The 20,505-nt window shown below is 37.9% G+C and overlaps 1 protein-coding gene across 2 annotated transcripts in view; it reads left to right on the top strand.

The window, feature by feature from the left end:
- The window catches only part of pds5b (PDS5 cohesin associated factor B), a 29,438-nt gene that overhangs the window by 3,174 nt on the left and 5,759 nt on the right, over positions 1-20,505 (top strand). For both annotated transcript variants that reach the window (XM_042007491.1, XM_042007490.1), the window contains exons 2-23: positions 8,958-9,085; positions 9,537-9,740; positions 10,024-10,110; positions 12,194-12,291; positions 13,029-13,155; positions 13,477-13,557; positions 14,195-14,335; positions 15,125-15,240; positions 15,439-15,533; positions 15,773-15,918; positions 16,168-16,319; positions 17,110-17,223; positions 17,375-17,456; positions 17,572-17,620; positions 17,750-17,889; positions 18,130-18,245; positions 18,397-18,502; positions 18,877-19,037; positions 19,220-19,343; positions 19,650-19,808; positions 20,003-20,071; positions 20,259-20,395. In XM_042007491.1, the coding sequence (XP_041863425.1) occupies positions 8,978-9,085; positions 9,537-9,740; positions 10,024-10,110; positions 12,194-12,291; positions 13,029-13,155; positions 13,477-13,557; positions 14,195-14,335; positions 15,125-15,240; positions 15,439-15,533; positions 15,773-15,918; positions 16,168-16,319; positions 17,110-17,223; positions 17,375-17,456; positions 17,572-17,620; positions 17,750-17,889; positions 18,130-18,245; positions 18,397-18,502; positions 18,877-19,037; positions 19,220-19,343; positions 19,650-19,808; positions 20,003-20,071; positions 20,259-20,395 (2,612 nt within the window). In that variant the 5' untranslated portion in view covers positions 8,958-8,977. The remainder of the gene's footprint in view (positions 1-8,957; positions 9,086-9,536; positions 9,741-10,023; positions 10,111-12,193; positions 12,292-13,028; positions 13,156-13,476; positions 13,558-14,194; positions 14,336-15,124; positions 15,241-15,438; positions 15,534-15,772; positions 15,919-16,167; positions 16,320-17,109; positions 17,224-17,374; positions 17,457-17,571; positions 17,621-17,749; positions 17,890-18,129; positions 18,246-18,396; positions 18,503-18,876; positions 19,038-19,219; positions 19,344-19,649; positions 19,809-20,002; positions 20,072-20,258; positions 20,396-20,505) is intronic.

Below are 20,505 nucleotides of genomic sequence, written 5' to 3'. Positions count from 1 at the left end.
TATGTATTTTGTTTTGCTTTCCTCTAGAAGCCATTAGCAAATAATAAAATATACAACTGCCAACTGTTCAAATCCTATTAATGTCAATAAACAGAGACTAGGGGTTTTCTGATTGTTTTTTGTTTTATTAAAAAAAAAATCTTGTTAATCCTCTCATCAAAGAATTGGAAACCACCGAATGAATCTTTTTCTTTTTCTCTGAATGTTTTTTTTTTAATGAAAATTGCCACATACTGGTCATTTGCCAATAGGCTTAATCCCATAAGCCATATTGATTTTCTTGAGTTAAATTTAAACATTATTATTAGTAACAGTAGTAGTATTAGTAGTAGTTGTTAAGCAGAAAAGTGAGTCATATCTGGATGTTCTGCAATGTCAGCATGTGGGAAATTCACAGTTTTCTATGCTAAATAGGGCTGCAACTAAGGACTATTCTGATGGCCAATTAGTCACCGACTATTAAAACAACTAGTCGACCAATCGGATTTTGTGTCTCGTAATTATTAAATGGATCTTATATCACTTTCAGCTTTGAAATCTTGCATAAGGTTGTTATGCAAGTTCTACGTTCCTCCTCTTTAAATGTTCGAACATTGCAGATGTACTTCTGTGGTACGCAAAGTCCCCTTTACAAATCTGACATGTATTTAATTTATTTAGTAAGTTAAAGGTGAAGTTATTTCAGACTTTTGACGTCCTCTGCTGCCGTTCTGTTCCCCGGTCGGCCGCCATATTTTTCCCCTTGCTGACTTTATTGCACATGTGTGCTATTCCTACAATTAATTTTGATGCCATAAATTTGGGACACAAAATTGGGTGTAAAAATAAGAGCCCAGGTATACAAAACCCTTGTGTTGCACTGATGACCAACTGGTGATGAAAACAGTATGTTTTGTGTGTAACTACCACGGGCGACTGGCTGACTTGGGCTCAGAGAAATCCCATTCTTTCTCAACTGGTGTATCGTGTTTGCTTCAGCAAAAATCAGCTTGTCTAGTTTAGTGGCTTTGTTGCTAGATTAAACATAACCGTATAAACATGTCAACAGACTTACACGCTTCAGCCAGACATTGAACTTCCTGAACAAAAACTTTGTATGTCCAAAATGCAGAAATAACAGCAAGTCTAAGCACATGGCTAATTAACATATTTTTGCATATATGCATTCTAATTTTTTTCAGCTTGTATTTGCAAACTTGCTATTTTTAGCTGTATAAAATCTTCTCTGTAAAACAGATTAGTTTTCTCAACCTTGTCTCTCTCGCATTACTCTTCCTTTGTCTGAGTTATTGCTGTTAACTTGGATGTTTGTATCATAGGTTTTGTTTCAGTATTCCAACACATTTCAACAATTACTGCGATATACCTTCATCAACTTTGCAGTGAAAAACTAAACTGTGCAAAATCAGTTTCCTCTTGTAGCCCATTACTCATATTGAGAAAGGCCTCACTGACCTCATTAACTAGTTGATCTCAGTCTCATATTTTTTTTTCTGTTGCTGTTGTCAAACAGCAAAACAAATCTGAAATTCTCATTAAATGTTGCCCATCAAGACTGAGTGTAAACCTACAGTTCCTAACAAAGCATTATAAGGCTTTTGGTGTGTTCTGATAAAAGTATAATTTTATTACACCATCATTTGGCAAATGGCCATCCATGTAAGTTAAAAATGATATGTGGACAATAATGTTTTGATAAGTAAAACGCTGCATGTGCTGCTGTGTTTTGCTGCCAATGTCTAAGTGGAAGCACACTTTAGCAGAGTAATAATGGCAATTTTTGTTTTGGAAGCAACAACTTTTTTGTTGTTCTTAAGGCCAATGTCTTTAAAATGCATCTAGTCCCTTTCAGTGGTGTGGAACCTATCTGCTCTGTGATTGGACAGTTTGATTTGTCATCGTCCAGTCTGATAGAAGTGTAAAAGACGGGGCCAAAAATCAACACCTGCAACTTCAGTCTTTCTTGTAGTTTCTCACTTTGCATCTGTGGAAAGATGTTTGCGAAAGCTGCACAATTTTTATTTTCAAATAAAGATCTTTTTCACAGCTATGCAAATCCTGTTCTGCGCATTCACAAACTAGAATTTCTCCAGCAGATTTTTTATTTTTATTTTTTTTGCAGGAGAACAAAGCACTCAAACACTCAATTACACCTGCTAAATCTTTATGGCTTTATATTGGGCCCATATTTCTTGGCCAATCTACTGTTTGACACTGTCAGACAAAGTGCACCCTCAGATGCTGTCATGTTTTTACTGAGTCACTTGTTTGAAAACTTTTATTCCAAGTTGATGGTATAGGTAAGGTGGTGGACAGAATTTTTTTTTTTTTTTTTTTTTTTTGTAAATGCCAATGGTATTTGTGCTGATGGCCACAGCCACTGCATTTTCATTAAGCTTGGAAGCAAAATGTTCACACACCAACGCTGTGGTCTTTAGCTTTGAAATTATGTCCAGAACCTTAATGATAATATGTGCTTATGTGGTTGGTCTAATCCAGGTGGGTTGCCTTGAAATAATCTGTGGGTCTGGGTCTAGCTAATGCCTTCCAGTTACAGGCAGTGTCCGAAATTAACGCTTTGACTCACCGGCCAAGTTGGCCGGCAGATGAAAAACCCACCGGCCAAACATATATTTTACTGGCCAAATTATTAAATTATTTTACACACACATACCTCTATGCTAGGGCTGCTCGATTATGGGAAAAATGATAAACACGATTATTTTGATTGAAATTGAGATCTCGATTATTTAACACAATTATAGATAAGAGGTTGGGGGGGGGGGGGGGGGGGGGCATTTGAAGTGTTTACTGTGGTAATGCCGACTAGTTTCTTTCCACCAGGTCCCCATAGCTATTGTTTGTCTCAGACCAGCAGCTATGTTCCGCCTAGTGTGATCTGGAAAAAATAGTCTGGAGACATTTCTTTTTTACGTTGAAATCCGCGTCAACAAAATGTAGCGCGACATTTCTATATGGCTCTGGTGCGGCTTTACCACAGGCCCGTAGCGGTGGCGAAACATCGGACTGTCACCACGTCTTTCACAACACCCTCACTACACTCATCATACAGGGAAGAGAGCGACAGTCCACTAAAATGGTGTTGAGATGGCAGTGATGCCGTTTGTCCAAAGTGTTGATGAGTTTCTTAAATCCCGGATTGTTTGCTGTGTTAATTGAGAAAAAAGTTCTGTTTGTTTATAACGTTTGTCTCTCTGTGACTTTGGGAGCTGGTGGATTATTTAGTTGCGACTTACAAAAATTGAACATTTTTCTATTTTTTTTGTGTTGCGTCGCAGGCCCCCGTGTGCACGTCTGCGTGCACAAACGCAACATTTTACATGCACGACTGTCGCCTGTCGCTTGGCTGGAGGAGGGCAGCGATTTTCACTTCCTCGCGCAAGTTTACATAGAAAATGATGGAGAAGAAGCGACGCCGCCTCCCGTGTGTCCAGGTGTCTGCAACTCGTTCTGAATAAAACTAAAGCGGTCGTGGCTGTGGGAGGAGTCTGCAGCAAAGCGCTGCAATGACAGCTGCGCTCGATTTGAAAACAGCACAAATCGAAGGACAAAAAATAATCGGACCATTTCATTTTTATGATCGTTGAAAACCCAGATCGTAATTGCGATTAAAATTCGATTAATTGCCCAGCCCTATCTCTGACATATTTTTTACTTAAATTACTTTCCCCCTCAGTATTATTTATTAGTTACGTGGTATTTCTAAAGAACATTCTTTATTTTTACCAAGTGTTGGGCCAGAAGGGTGGTCTGTGGGGGGGCATGGGCCACCCCTGAAATCTGAAATCTTAATACTTGGCATACAGTATTGTGAAGTATAGTTAAATTGTAAATGAAACATTTTAGAAAATTAGTAGTGGGATCAGTTGTGTGGTCCAAAAAATCTTCTACAAAGCTGCCTCATTGTCAACTGCTCTCTAGCAACAGCTGCTTTCAACTAATCTTTTTTCTTCTCTTTTCTAATAAAAAAAAAGAAAAAAATGTGTTCACTGTCAAATAAGTAAAGATTTGACTTATCCTTCATAAGAGCAGTACGTAAACATAAGATATTAATTATAGTGAGAGGAAGGGCTGGGCGATATGAACCAAATTTTTTTATCACAATATACGATCTCTCTCTCTCTCTCTCTCTCTCTCTCTCTCTCTCTCTCTCTCTCTCTCTCTCTCTATATATATATATATATATATATATATATATATATATATATATATATATATATATATATATATATATATATATATATTTGTCAAGTAACCAAAGAGACAGCTCTAATTTACAGCCTTCAGTGCTAAATATACTTTTATTAAGGATCAGCATGTGCATTAAAACAGTTGACTGAATTTAAAGTAGCTTTATATTAAATTCCTAAAACAAAATTAATGAAAAACACTTTTCAATGGCCATAACAAAAATACAGCTGTGGAAAATGTTAAAGAAAAAATGTTTTTAACTCTAAACAAGCTATCTCGATATAAACGATATTCCCTCATTGTATATCGCGTCTGATAAAGTCTCGATATATTTGAAAATCTCGATATATTGCCCAGCCCTAGTGGGAGGTAAGGTTGATTATTAGTCTGGTGTTTTGCAACTCCTATTAAGACTATAGTCTGAGGGGCAAGGGTGCCAAATTGCAGTAAAACCACTGAAGCAATTCAGTCATCTTTATGAAACCAGGGATTAGCCTCCATGAAAGCAATCATGTCTGAAACCAGGTAGCAAGGTGGATAGGTTTGAAACCTCTATCATCTGTGTTTGGTCAGGACAGCGTAACCGCACAACTGGAGGATATGACGTCAATGCTACGAACACGCGCCAAACACAACAACAACAACTGTGTTGTGGTGCTGCTCCAGACAGTCCTGGCTTGTGTATAGCTTTTAAAGATGCTTGACTTCTTCATCAATCCAAACAAATGTTTCTCTTTTGCCTCGCACTAAATCCTTAGCTATCTTCTCTTGTTCCAATGTGAACTTCCTGCAACACGCAATGAGCCTTTATCTGCACACGCTCTATGTCTTGTTCTAGCTTTGTTTCACCCCCACAGCCTTGTAGTATGTACTACAGTGGTTTCGTGGGGATAGTGAAGCCTTTCTCTTAGTTTTTGCCACCATTCTGACACTTAAACCAGCTTTGGCGCTGTGTGGACATAGCTTGAGAGACACTGATATGACCTAGTCTCAGCTCCAGCTTTAATGATCTATTTATTTGCAAATTTCATAAATTCTTTTGCAGAAGCTGTGAGAACCAGAAAAATGTGTTTAAAAAACATCCTTCCAATGAATTCAACAAGGTACCAAGACAATTCGATTATATAGATAGATTAGAGAAACCTGGGTGACGCTGGAGCTGGCCTGGTACAAGCAGTTAAGCTACATGGGGCCACTCCGCTGTATACTCACCAGCTGTGGAGCCACCACAAAGCCACCAACAAGTCCAGGTTCCTACAGGGCTGGTGTGGTAAACCCTGATCTCCACTGCGTTTCCACAGCTAACCATACCCATAACCAGGGTCCGAAATTAACACTCGCCAGGCGCCAAATGCGAGTAAATTTTTCATTTGGCGAGTAAATTTCAGAGGGCTATCCGCCAAATGGCGATTAAATGTTTTTCAGTCTTCCTTTTGGTGGATTTCTTTTTTATGTTCCTCTGGTGTCTGCATGTATGAACAACGCGCACTGACGCAAACATGCACTGACGCAAACACTCGCACGTGACACGAGAATGCGCTGCACTGTTTCAGTTCTGTTTACCGTTTAGCTCAGGCTAATTAAGTAGGGTAAATATGTGGAGATTTTTAGCAGGAGCCGGCCAACTTTCCAAAAGAAAGCACGGTGAACTGGAGGATAAATCAGGACGGCTTACAGCCCCAACCAGAAAGATCAGTGAAAAGTGATGGATTGGATACAGCGGCGCCTTCTGTTTGCTTCATGGCCCGGTTCCGCTTGCTTCTCACGCGCAGATTGTAGGCGGTAACACACCTGAGAGTGCCGCGCTGTCAGCACAGCAGCACTTTGTTAGATGTGATGTTAGCCTGTTAGCTTAGCTGTTTTCAACCTGAAGGGTGACGACAGCTGCATAACGGGCATGACGTGACTCCGCGAGACCACGAACAGCTGTCAACCGATTACTTTATCAATATAATAATAATGACACTTATTATTGTATTGATCAGTTATTAAGTTCATCATTAATATAAATCAGCTTTTATGATTATTGATAAGGTAATAGCTTATCAATAACCATAAAAGCTGATTTGTCATTAATCAGATCAATAAGCTTTAAACATATTTATTATCAATTTTTGTAAAGTTTATTTTTTTTTAACAATAAAATAAAAATAAAAAAATCAGGGAGTAAGATCCCACCAAGGCTGTAATGCTGTGGCACAAGGACTGTTAGGAGCAGGAGGCCAGACTTCACGGACAGTGTGAAAGCACGAAGAGTAGAGAGGGACGAGTCTGATTAGGTTTTAGTTAATGAATTCAGACATTAACACTTTATCAAATAAAAACATTTTTCTTGTTGCCTTTGTTTAATGTCGCTGTGACTTCCACTTTCAGTTTGGATACAACACAACATAGTATTATAGAAAATAGCATGTGCGTAGAGTAGGGCTGGGCAATTAATCGAATTTTAATCGCAATTACGATCTGGGTTTTCAACGATCATAAAAATGAAATGGTCCGATTATTTTTTGTCCTTCGATTTGTGCTGTTTTCAAATCGAGCGCAGCTGTCATTGCAGCGCTTTGCTGCAGACTCCTCCCACTGCTGCAGACTCCTCCCACAGCCTGACCGCTTTAGTTTTATTCAGAACGAGTTGCAGACACCTGGACACACGAGAGGTGGCGTCGCTTCTTCTCCATCATTTTCTATGTAAACTTGCACGAGGAAGCGAAAATCGCTGCCCTCCTCCAGCCAAGCGACAGGCGACAGTTGTGCATGTAAAATGTTGCGTTCGTGCACGCAGACGTGCACACGGGGGCTTGCGACACAACACAAAAAAATAGAAAAATGTTAAATTTTTGTGAGTCGCAACTAAATAATCCACCAGCTCCCAGAGTCACAGAGAGACAAACGTTATAAACAAACAGAACTTTTTTCTCAATTAACACAGCAAACAATCCGGGATTTAAGAAACTCATCACCACTTTGGACAAACGGCATCACTGCCATCTCACCACCATTTTAGTGGACTGTCTCTTTCTTCCCTGTACGACGAGTGTAGTGAGGGTGTGTGAAAGACGTGGTGACAGTCCGATGTTTCGCCACCGCTACGGGCCTGTGGTAAAGCCGCACCAGAGCCGTATAGAAATGTCGCGCTACATTTTATTGACGTGGATTTTAACGTGAAAACGAAATGTCTCCAGACTATTTTTTTTCCAGATCACACCAGGCGGAACATAGCTGCTGGTCTGAGACAAACAATAGCTATGGGGACCTAGTGGAAAGAAAGTAGTCGGCATTACCACAGTAAACACTTCAAATGTCCCCCCCCCCCCCCAACCTCTTATCTATAATTGTGTTAAATAATCGAGATCTCATTTTCAATCAAAATAATCGTGATTATCATTTTTCCCATAATCGAGCAGCCCTAGTCAGAGCTAGTCTTCTTATTTTTCATTTTTGTATTCTTCTGTAAAGGAAAAGTGGACTATTTTTTCTGTCCTTTTTATTTTATGAGTCTTCTTTCTTAAAAATGAAAGTGTTTTAAGGACTACCTTACCTGCTGTGCTCAGCAGAGCTTGCATCCGCTGCACTTTCTGTGGTTCAGTCTTCAACACAGTTAGTTAGTCCTGATCTTCTCATGGTTCACTCCTGTCTATAGCTTGCTATAGATGAGTTGCAGAGGATGTTTCAGAAACATGAGTTTCGTTGAGAACACACATTGTGAAGTTGATTGTTATCCCTTCAGCTAATAATAATAATAATTATTCTCTAGTTAGTGTTCCTTGTTTTATGAGGTGGGCACAAGATTTCTTGTTTGTTTATTCACATGCTCTGACTTGGGTATTAAGGACCCAGAATTCAAAACAACACGATAAGAACTGCACTGTCTTTTTATCTATTTTCTAGTAATTATTCAAATCATGGAGAACTAGAAGCACTCAGCGCGCAAGACCCCCTGCTAAGCCATTGTATTGTTTTTTTGCCAATGGTTGTGGGCATTATTTTTGAGTTAGGGATAATTTTGCTGTTAGAGCTTCTATCTCCCCATAGTAAATAATTCCTTAAAAATATATGAATCCAAGCAGTGATCCAGATCACCCACATAATCTTATCACTTGTTCCTGATTCCAATCGAGAGATTTCCTAAAAAATTTCATCAAAATTCCTACAGAATTTTTTCTGTTATGTTGCTATGTTGCTAACAGACAGACAGACAAACCAACGCCACCGAATACACGACCTCCGCCTTGGCAGAGCTACTACTAATAACAGTAAAGAGAGAAGCTGACAATGATCACTGACAGATTGAAGAAAGCACCCTTGATGTGATGGTACTGAACTGGATATGAGATGGGAACTCAATTAAAAGTTGATGCACATTTTGCATAATGCGAATACTCTAAACGTGAGTTGGATGTAATCTTTGAAATGCTAGTGGCCGAGGTAATGAAATGTGAAGCACAATGATAGCAGAAGCTAAAAGTTAAGTCAGCTGTGCCTGAATGCAGCAGTTTCTTCCTGGACTCTGCCTATAAAAAGCCATTAGTGTTGTGAATAACTGAATATTTCAGGTCCTTCTTTTGCAGACTTGTTTAAAATCTTTGAACAAGTAAAAAGATTTTCCTCAGTTTTCATTGTGTCGATTTTTGGTTGAGCTTTAGCACACTTTTGAGAAACAAGGCTTTTTGTCCCTCATTCGATGGTCTCTGTCATATCTACTTTGTTGCTCTCTTCTGGTTTATTACACTGTTCTCTCTCTACAGGCAGTAAAGAGCTAAAGAGGATGGCTCACTCTAAAGCTCGAGCCACAGACGGGAAGGTGACCTACCCTCCGGGGGTCAAGGAGATCTCTGACAAAATCTCCAAGGAGGAAATGGTCCGCAGGCTCAAGGTCAGTGTCTTACTACTATGCCACAGACAGTCTTTGTTCTTTACATTGGTTACAGATGAGTGTGACATAGCTGGATGTGCTATTTAAAAAGGTATGTTCTTAAGTATTGATATAGTAGGGCCCGATAATATCTGTAGATTTAGTGACTCTTAGATTAGTAGGGAAAGCAGAAAGTCCAGCCTCATATCAGTAAATTCCATAATATTACACATTTTACAACTGATTCCATTTTTGTTCTTAAATTTTGTGATTCCATTTGTGTTTTCCGCATCATGGAAATCACGGGGCCCTAATATTAGTACTTGGAATGAATATTTAAATTTGCATTGCTTTAACCTTATTAAATAGTAATGGATGCATTTGGACGGTTGTTCGGTTTTGTCCATTTAACTCAAATACTGATCACTGATGCCTGTTATCCTCATTCAGTATTACCACACTTCTTTCTTAGATGGTTGTGAAGACCTTCATGGACATGGACCAGGACTCTGAGGAAGAAAAGGAACTCTACCTGAACCTGGCCCTTCACCTGGCCTCAGATTTCTTCCTCAAACACCCAGACAAAGATGTGCGCTTGCTAGTGGCCTGCTGTTTGGCAGACATATTCAGGATTTACGCCCCGGAGGCGCCCTACACCTCCCCAGACAAATTGAAGGTGCATTGATGGATTATTTTTGTTTTCTTTTAACCAATCATATGAAACGAATGCTGTGAAATTACACAAGTCTGCTCCATCTGTAGTATAGTTTTAACTACATTCAGTAATTACATTTATATTTGACTGAGAGTTTGTTTTATAAGGATGATATCTCTTTTATTATTGTTTTTTTTAAAGCATTTTTTGTGTTAATGTCTAATTTTCAAATTGAACCTGAGCCTTTCTTATGATTTCTGCAGCTTATGTGATGCGTTATGTGATTTGTTTTTCTTTTTTGTAGGATATTTTCATGTTCATAACAAGACAACTGAAAGGACTGGAGGACACTAAAAGTGCGCAGTTTAACAGATACTTTTACCTGCTGGAGGTATGTAGCTGTGTTTGCATAAAGCAGTGGTGGGGTTGGGGGCATGAGCCCCCATTCAACATTTCAACAGTTGTTGAAATTTGCCAACATTTATTAAATATTGACAAATCTCTAAATTTGCTTCCTGAGTCTGAATCCTTAATTTTTCCAGTTTATCTAATTGACTTTGGGACTAAGACTGAAGAGGACATCTTGCATGCAGTAGTTGCATTTGTTTTTAAAAGATTGTTTTATAGTTTCATTAGGGAGGGAAAAAGAGTAAAGTTAATGAAAATTTTAAAAGATTTGTATTTTTAGATTTTATTTATTTTATTGTTTCAGAATATATCAAATAATATTTTACACATAATTCCTAGGGGAACTTTAAGCATGTGGTAGGGTTTAGCCTAAAATGTTTTGGATAAGCATGCTGTTGAGTAACTGGAAATCCAGATTTATTTTAAACCACCTCTATAAAACTGTTTCCTAAAAGTTTTTATGTAAGTGGTGAATTTGGACAGAATACTTCACTGGGTGATCCTACTTGGTTTTATTGTAGCTGCAGTTTCTAGGTTATTTTGGCATACAAAGCTTTACTCCTGTTTTAAGTAAGCCTTTTTGTTTTTGCTGGTGGAATTTGGTTTTATTTTACTGTATATAAATGGTATCAAGGATACTTGAAGGTTAATCTCAACTCCTTAACCTATGCAGGATTTACACTTCTGTATGTTCCAATGATGAAGTACTTCATCATTGAAATGAGCTTCTTGTTACTTGATTTTCCATTTACATAGTACTTGACCTCTGGTCTCTAAACACATTTAGTTATGCATGTGTGTTCAAGATCTTGCGTAACTGTGTTCAAATATCTTATATGGCAGATTAGTGTAGAAAGAGAAGGAAGCAGTTTTAAAATAAGTTTTTTTTTTTTTTTTTTTGGTTACTATGCAGCTACACACATAGGAAACATGTATATTACTAAAAAAAAATGTAGTTTTTTTTGTTTTTTTTTTCTTCTTTTTCAGGCTGCACACAAAGAAAAATGGGGGATAAAATGTTCTGTATTTAAAACAGTATAACATTAAACTCCTTTGTATTTTAATCAAGTCCTTTTTAAACAATGTCACTGATATTCTTTATCAGAAGTTTAGTTTGCTTCTTAATCATTTTGTTTGGATCTTCTAGTTTCCTGTTATTAAATTAAAAGATTAATTTATGAGGTTGCACCAAAAAGCTATTTCCTGATAAAGTCAAAGTACACATTGACTTGGATTGAAAGTTATTTTCTTTTGTTTGCAAGTTCATGTTCATTAAATTTGCTATTAAAAAGCTTATGAACTACATGGGGTGTAGGTGGACAGTTTGAAGCTTCTTAGATGGTGTAAATGGAGCAGTTTAAAAAGATTTACTGCTTTTCATCCAACACAGTAACAGAGAAATTCAAATAATCAACTGTTGTAGCCATAGAGGTGGTTTGAATGTTGAGCTTTCTTTCATTAGATCGGTGAGGAATGAAAACGAAAGCGGACACATAATATCTGCACAACAGATTAAGCAATGTGTTTTGAAACAGATATAGTTTCAAAACAGTTCATTTTTCTAGTATATTTGAAATGGTTGAGTCATTTTTATTTATTTTTTAAATGAAAGTTTCTCAAATGACTGTGTGTAATGGAAGAGGCGACATGCATAGTGATGAAACTGTAAAGAGCAATAATCTAATTCTACAGCTGCCTTTAGCAACACAAAGCTTTAGCTATTCGGTCCACAGCTTCTCTGCTTTGATTCATTTTTACTCTTCTCATAGCATTGTTTTTGTTTGCAGCAAGCAGCTGCCACCAGTGGGTCAACATATTGGATCGTTTAACAGCTTAAAGAGCCAGATATTTCTCAGTGTTTGCAAATCAGTGCTGAAAGGAGACAAAATAAAGAGCAGCAATAGCCAACATTTTTACCATATTAGTCTTTAAGTTTATGATGCATTGATATTCCCATTGTCAGTCAGCTAAGAAATGAAGCCTTACAACATTCATCTTGCACCCATGGAATTTGTGTGTGTGTGTGTGTGTTATCTCTAACATTTGCCCCCTCGCTCTTTGTCCAGAACATAGCTTGGGTGAAGTCCTACAATATTTGCTTTGAGCTTGAAGACAGCAATGAGATATTCACCCAGCTTTACAGAACACTCTTCCAAGTCATCAAGTAAGTCCTTTATTAAAAGCAAATATTATATTATATAATTATATGTTTTAGTTGGCATAATAATATCCCAGCATGCTGTAGCTGCTATACTGTAAAACAGCAAAGTAGCAGTCGGGCTGTTCCTCTGTGATTGCCTCCCCCCACCTAATCTCCCTCTGCTGAACACAACCTTGAGGGCTGAATTCTGCAGCACAGAATTTGGCTCTTTGCCATTGCAGGAAAATTGTGGTTGTGCGTGTCAAGGGTGTGCAAATACAAGATTTTTTTTTTTTTTTTTTTTTTTTTTTAGACAGCACAGTAAAAATCTAAAAAAAAAAAAAAATAAAATCTGCCTTACATTTAAAATGTTATCAGTATGGGAGTAGAAATGTCCTTGCTGACAGGCATCACGGTAACAAGCTTTACCTCCTGCTGGAAAGCAGAATTATTAGCTGGTACGTACACCCACCCTCTGTGTTATCACTCTGCCTTCAATCATATGGGCTGTTAATGAGATGCTAGTTTGTTTTCAAAGTGAGAAATACAGCTAACAAAAACCACAAATGCCAACAAAATGCCTGCTGACATTAAGTAAATCTTACTCAGGATGCAATAAAACTGTTACAATTTCATGGACAGATGGGTGTAAATATAACTGTCATTACTTTAAATTGCCTTAATGAGAACCAGTATTAAATTAATGTCGAAACTTATGCAAAGCTTCTTAATCTTTGACCTTTTGTGCCTTATTTTTATAGTAACGGTCACAATCAGAAAGTACACATGCATATGGTGGACCTGATGAGCTCCATCATCTGTGAGGGAGACACTGTGTCTCAGGAGCTGTTGGACACTGTCTTGGTCAATCTGGTGCCTGCACACAAGGTATGCACACGGGGAGCAGAAGCTAATTACATTCAGATGTGCAAACATAGTACCACAAAGAAAGGTGATAGGAGTAGAAAGTGCTCACTAAGTGACAACCTAAAGTCAGTTGATATTGTTAGTAGACTTGAGGCCAGCACAATTTTCATACTCTGTAATTCAGTGAGACCCCTGCAGGCGAGAAGAAGTAAAGCAGCTTAAAAAAGCTTACAGACGTTTGTCTGTTGAAAGTATATTAATGAAGTTCTTCACAGTAAAAAAAATCTGTCTGGAAACATCTCTGATCTGTTTTATTTATCTATTTATTTTGGTCTGTTTTAGAATTTGAATAAACAAGCATACGACCTGGCCAAAGCTCTGCTGAAGAGGACTGCTCAGGCCATTGAGCCTTACATCACCAATGTAAGATGTGATCATTTCTGTTTTATTTATTCATTCATTTTATTTTATTGTGTATCTTTTTACACATTTCACATTTTTTTCCTACTTAATTAAAAGGGTTTTTTGTTTTGTGTTCAACGCTGGCCACCAGTCATTTAGATGGTGTGCAATCCACAAAATCATGAAATTGCAGTTTTCTGCTCTGTATCATATAATTTTATCCATATTCACCAAAGTTTGTCATCTAGCGTAATAGGAGGAGCAGGATATTAACTCTGACCTATTTTGAGTGAGGGAAAAAGTAATGTGTGACCAGTCATGCTAGAAATCTATTATTACCTAGACACTGCTAGAAGTTCATGTTTGAGTAAATAGTAATCGTAGCCTATTCTCTATGTGCATATAAATCCCAGCTTCTGAACACGAATCATTTGATGGATCCATATTTATGATGCATATTGCATGCTATACATGGCATTTGGAGCTGTGAAATTCAAATTTGATTAAGATGGGAGTAGTGGGTTTTTACAATGTACCATAACTTGAGGATCCAGCTTAATACTTACAAGTTAGTTGTCGTAAATCCTGTAAGCTCCAGAAAATTAGCTCTAGAGATGATTTTTAAATGTAATCTTAATTTTTCTATCATCCTCCACAGTTTTTTAACCAGGTGCTGATGCTGGGAAAGACTTCTGTCAGCGATCTCTCTGAGCATGTTTTTGACCTCATCTTGGAGCTTTACAACATAGACAGCCACCTGCTTCTGTCAGTGTTGCCGCAGTTGGAGTTTAAGCTCAAGGTACACAAAAACTCTCACTTTTACACCCCTCTGTACTTTATTAGTATATTTACCAGAATGACAGCTATTCTTAATAGATCTTTTTTTTTTTTGCCAAGTTGTCTTCAGGCTGTTTTGGAAATAAATGTAAGCATTTAAATGACTTGCAAGTCTTTGCATCCTGTTCAGGTTTTTCTCATCCTCCCAATTTTTTAAAATGGCTTTTAACATTTATCCACACTGGGAAATAGAAACCTTAATTATCTGACTTACCATCCACAAAAGGGCACATTTTCACTTTCTCTGTAGGTTTGTTGATTCATATTAAAAAAGATAAAGCAGTCAGCCAGTCAGCATAATGTTGCCTCTGCAGTGTCTCATAAAGGCGTCCTGCTGATGGATAATGCTCATTAACTGTTCAGAGGGAGTATAGATCACTGCTGTCTCCTCAAAAATAATAGCCGAGATAAAATCTCTCCACCACAGACTCCATACATACACACTCTCTCATGCTTGCTCATTTGATTTTCTTTATTCTCTTGTATCATTTCAGTTCTTTCTCTCCTTGCTGCATTTCTTCTTCTATCTTCACTCCTTTCTGCTTCCTGTCCTGCTTTCCTTTGTTTGTCCTGTTTTTTCTTTTCCATGTCTTATTCCAAATCAATATTGATACCAATAAAGCTGCAGTAAATGTGTCATGAAAATGGTACAGTTTCTAATGTAGTTATTGTAAATGACTTGGCACATCTATCCAATAAACACTGTCACATTCAATGCGTCATTTCTCCCTCTGCCTCTCTATCTGTGCAGAGTAATGATAATGATGAGAGGCTGCAGGTGGTGAAGCTGCTAGCGAAGATGTTTGGAGCCAAGGATTCTGAGTTGGCTGCACAGAACAAACCACTCTGGCAATGTTACCTGGGCAGGTGAGTTTCATTGTTGTGGCTTTGGCATTTACAGATTTTCAGAGCCTGAGGGAGAAAAATTAAAGATACCACAGTTGCTTGGATTTTTTAACAATGTTTTAATTTTTCATTGCTATTGGTTCAGTTGTGGACTAAAACAAATGAAAATACATCTGATGTTTTTAGAGTTGATGTTGGTGTATATTTTTTCCCCTTAAGGTTTAATGACATCCATGTGCCTATCAGACTGGAGTGTGTTAAGTTTGCAAGTCATTGTCTCATGAACCACCCAGACCTGGCTAAAGACCTCACAGGTAAATCAGCTAAAATTCACTTAATGTCAGAAAGCATGCTTTCATGGGCCAAAAATCAGTCTAAGTTATTTTACCTGCATATGGAGGTTATGCCACACCATTTATTCAGCTTACAAGCTCTGAATACTATTGATCTTTTTAAAGGTGTACTTCAGATTAAGCAAAAAGAGCTGCCTGATATTTTTTGTTAGTTGGCAGGTCCTCCCAGACCCACACTCGTTTGTTTCTGTTTTTTCCAGAATACTTGAGGGTCAGATCGCATGACCCAGAAGAGGCCATCCGCCATGATGTCATCGTCTCTATAGTAACTGCTGCTAAGAAAGACCTGTCCCTTGTCAATGATGCTTTGCTTAATTTTGTAAAGGAGAGGACCTTGGACAAGAGAGTAAGTTGGCAAATATTATAATAAATGTTTGTTTGTCCCTGCAGTTTTTCAGGCCTGAATGATACATTTTTGCCATATATGTTTATTATTAGTAACAAGTATGTTTATAATGGTTCTGTTGGTTAGACTTTGTCATGCAATACATGTCACTGCAGGGATGGCAGCAACTGTAGCTCTGCTGAAATTTGTGGGTAACTTTTTCTAACTTTTTTTCTTTTTTGGGGTTTGGGTTTCCTTATCTTTCATTAGTGGCGTGTACGTAAGGAGGCTATGATGGGTCTGGCATCAATCTACAGAAAGTATGCACTGCAAGGAGAGGGAGGCAGGGAGGCCTCTAAACAGATTTCCTGGATTAAGGACAAACTGCTTCATATCTACTACCAGAACAGCATTGATGACAGGTTTGTGTACATGACATCCTCTGTGTTTATATTAGAGAAGAAAATAATTAACAAGGCTTGTATGAATTTTAATAAATCATTATATACATGGACTTAAGTGTTTAAAGGCTGGTGCAGTTAAACCTATTTCTTTATAAGTGCTGATTAAACTCTTTAGGTTTAACTGATTTCTCTTGATTTGTGGGGAATTTTGTGTGATTGAGAGCATAATGCTGTTGTTGGAACATTAGCACTTTATTTATTCATTAAGTCAGCTCCACGCAATCCACAAAGTATTTTTTTTAAACTTTCATTAAACTGTACAGTGCATGTAAATCAGAAAAGAAAGGAAAATATCCTGAGTAGGCATCTTTTTAGCATACAGTAGTCACCATGTCTAAACTTTACAGCAGCTACAATTGTCATTTACTTTTAGCCAGAAAATTTGGTGTGTGGTTGTTTCTCCACCTACACATGCTTCACAAGCAGAGTGTACCTCTCTGTGGGTTGTTGAGGCTCATTTGTCAAAATCTAACCTGGAGTAGAATTATATATTTTGAGACACATTTGATTGTAAAAAAAAAAAAAAAAAAGACCAGGATAGATGACGTGCCTCCATGAACTATTGCTCTCTGATCAACAACAGAAGGATGTTATTTTTTAATTCTTTTTACTGCAGAGGAGTTGCTAAGTTGCCAACAGGAGCAGTCTACTTTTCCTGGTTTCCTCTTTGTGAATGTGTGTTATTTTAAACATTTGAAGCAGCTCAATGACCTTAGTTTTTTTTTTATTTTTCCTCCTGGATGCACAGGTTGCTGGTGGAGCGAGTCTTTGCCCAATACATGGTTCCTCATAACCTGGAAACCACAGAAAGAATGAAGTGTCTTTACTACTTGTATGCTACCCTCGACACAAATGCTGTCAAGTAAGTCTTTTCTAAGAAGGTTTGCATAATTAGAAAAAATATGAAAACATTATTGTTGTTCAGTCTTAAGATATTCAGCTTATTTTAATACAAGAATATGTCTTATTATTAGGTTTAAAGCTTTGTCTTTCCTTATTTGTGCCCCTTGTAGAGCTTTGAATGAGATGTGGAAGTGCCAGAACATGCTAAGACACCATGTCAAAGACCTGCTAGACCTGATCAAAAAACCGAAGGTACCCCCTTGAGTGACACACACACACACACACAAGGTTGTCAGCAGGCCAGTATATGGAACTTAATTTTCTTCAGTTTTTCTAAACTTTTTTTCTTCTTTTTAATTATATGTAGTCTGAAGCTTCCAGCAAGGCCGTATATGCCAAAATCATGGTGATCACAAGTAAGAGATCTCTCTGGAGCTACTAATTTCTATTATTACATTTATCTCTACTTAAAACACCTTTTTTTTTTCTTTTTCTTTTTTATAAAATATATTCCATATTAACAAAAGGTTTCTGTGTGTGTGTAGGAAACCTGCCAGACCCAGGAAAAGCTCAGGACTTTGTCAAGAAACTGGCTCAAGTCCTGGATGATGATGAGCGGATTAGAGATCAGTTAGAAACCTTGGTCAGCCCCGCCTGCTCTTGCAAGCAGGCTGAAGTCTGTGTGGTGAGTATTGACCAGTCGATTACTGTGAAGTATTCAAATTGAAATATTTAATCAGCTTGGTTTTTGTTTACCTGGCATTCGTACCGTTACACATGCCAGGTAAAGAATCAATTCAGCTCTCATTGCTCTACAGTATTAAACCAGTTTGCTCTGAATAGTACAGAGTTAACGTGTCTGCTTTACCATGTTATTCTAATTGTTTTTATTTATCTATATATTAATTATTTGTCATCTTTCCAGCGGGATATCACTAAAAAACTTGGCAGCCCCAAACAACCCAGCAATCCATTCTTGGAAATGGTCAAATTTCTACTGGAGAGGATTGCTCCAGTTCACATCGACACGGAGTCCATCAGGTACTGTGTTGGTATCAGAAAACAGACCTTCAAGCCGGCCTGTTAAAACTGATAAAAGAAAAAAAGGGGGGGGGGGGGGGGGGGGGGTGTATTTGATTCCAGTGTGCAATTATTTATGTTTACTTCTGTTTTTATCTCTGTCATCCATCAGTGCATTGATAAAACAGGTAAACAAATCTATAGATGGGACAGCTGATGATGAAGAGGAGGGTGTTCCCACTGAAGAGGCCATCAGAGCAGGACTAGAACTACTAAAGGTAAAAACTCCAAGGATCGGCATTTCTCTGCAAATTGTGATGCTGAATTTTTAGCTTATTAGTTATATTATTGTCTTACATTGATGCACCATTAAACAAAATTGTAATAGCTGTTGAAAAAAAGTTAATTATAGGCTCTGGATTCATTGTGTGAATAGTGCCTGCAGCTTTACTAATCTCTGAATTTAATTATTTACTTTGGTTTGTAGAGTGAAACAGTGTAGTGACAAACAGGAAAAAGATTAGCAGTGGAAGATTTTTAATGTCCATCTTAAAGTTATGCCCCAATATTTTTTGAAATATGTTTTTTTGATCAGCGAATGATGATATTTATCCTTCATGTAGCTTTCTGGCCTGTTTTCCATCCCACACAGGTCCTGTCCTTCACACACCCAGTGTCGTTCCACTCTGCAGAGACCTTTGAGTCTTTGTTGGGCTGTCTGAAAATGGATGATGAGAAGGTGGCCGAAGCTGCGCTTCAGATCTTTAAGAACACAGGCAGCAAGATGGAAGAGAGTTTTCCCCACATCAAATCGTACGTTGGTTTAATTTTACAAGCTTACAGCAAATATGCAGTACTGTTCACACGCAGATGTCAGCTTCATCATTGAACTGAAACACAAATCATGCTACAGTCTTTCTGATTTTGGGCAATTCCCTGTTCTATTTTTTTTTTTTACTGGTTTTCAATGGTGTTCTTCTGCCTGCTCCCCCAAGTGTTTTACTGCCAGTACTGCAAGCAAAAGCTAAGAGAGGACCCCCTCGCCAGGCCAAGTATGCCATCCATTGCATCAATGCAATGTTCAGCAACAGAGACACACACTTCGCCCAGATCTTTGAGGTCAGTCAGTCTTTTCTGTCTTTTTTTGGGGGGGTTGCTTCTTTGTATGTTTTTAGCACACTTTGCAGTTTGTTCTACTATTTTAGTTAAGCTGGCCTTTTTTTCATACTGGATAAATAATCAGACTAGTGTGTTAAATGTGCTTAAAATGTTTAGACAATGCTATGAAAGAAGTAAAACGATCATCTGCATCAAGTAAAGTTAGCTATTACCCTGAAACAGGAATTACACCCTAACTGTGTCTTTCTAGATCTTCCTGTCTGTGATTGGATAAAACAGTGATAAAGATGTTTTGTATTTCTCCAGCCCCTGCACAAAAGCCTGGACCCTGCTAACCTGGAGCAGCTCATCACTCCTTTGACCACACTGGGTCACCTGGCCCAGCTGGCCCCAGAGCAGTTTGCTGCACCACTGAAATCTCTTGTCGCCAACTTCATTGTGAAGGATCTGCTCATGAATGACAGGGTACAAATATGCATATTGCATATTGAGAGCCATTGTTTTTGTTGTTATTCAGCAGATATCAAGAATTTCATAGTACTTAAAGGTATATAGAAAAATAAATAGCTAGGTGTAACTGGTACTGACCCAAAGTCATATAAACTTTTTATCATTCTTCGTCTGAAGTCAACTTTCATAACTTTTTCTGTTTTCTGTAGATCCAAGGCAAGAAGACAACCAAACTTTGGGTTTCTGATGATGAAGTATCTCCAGAGACTCTAGCTAAGGTCAGTACTAGGCTGTAGACCTCCCTGTTAACTATACTGTTAAATACTTTCAGTCCAAATTATCATGTTACAGTTATATTTGTGTATCATCACCCATCAATGAAAAAATACCGTATTTGAAATATTTAAACATCAGGGATGCAGAAAAAAATGTTGAGCTTTCCTTTTTCTGCTTTTCTCTACTTAGATCCAGGGTATAAAGCTGATGGTGAGGTGGCTCTTAGGAGTGAAGAACAACCAGAGCAAATCAGGCAATTCAACTTTGAGGATGCTGACTGCTATTCTGCACAGTGATGGAGACCTAACTGAGCAGGGCAGGATGGGGTAAATGGAAAAAAATTCTGTCTTTTTTTAAGCCAAGTCAGCTCCCGTGAACAGTTTTTTCAAGAAAGTAAGATTAATAACAGATTTCAGTATCATGCTGAATTTTAATT

The sequence above is a fragment of the Melanotaenia boesemani genome, chromosome 15, assembly GCF_017639745.1.
Source record: "Melanotaenia boesemani isolate fMelBoe1 chromosome 15, fMelBoe1.pri, whole genome shotgun sequence".
NCBI classification, from domain to species: Eukaryota; Metazoa; Chordata; class Actinopteri; order Atheriniformes; family Melanotaeniidae; genus Melanotaenia; species Melanotaenia boesemani.
Note: the sequence above shows the minus strand (reverse complement) of the source record. Positions and strands in the feature narration are given on the sequence as shown.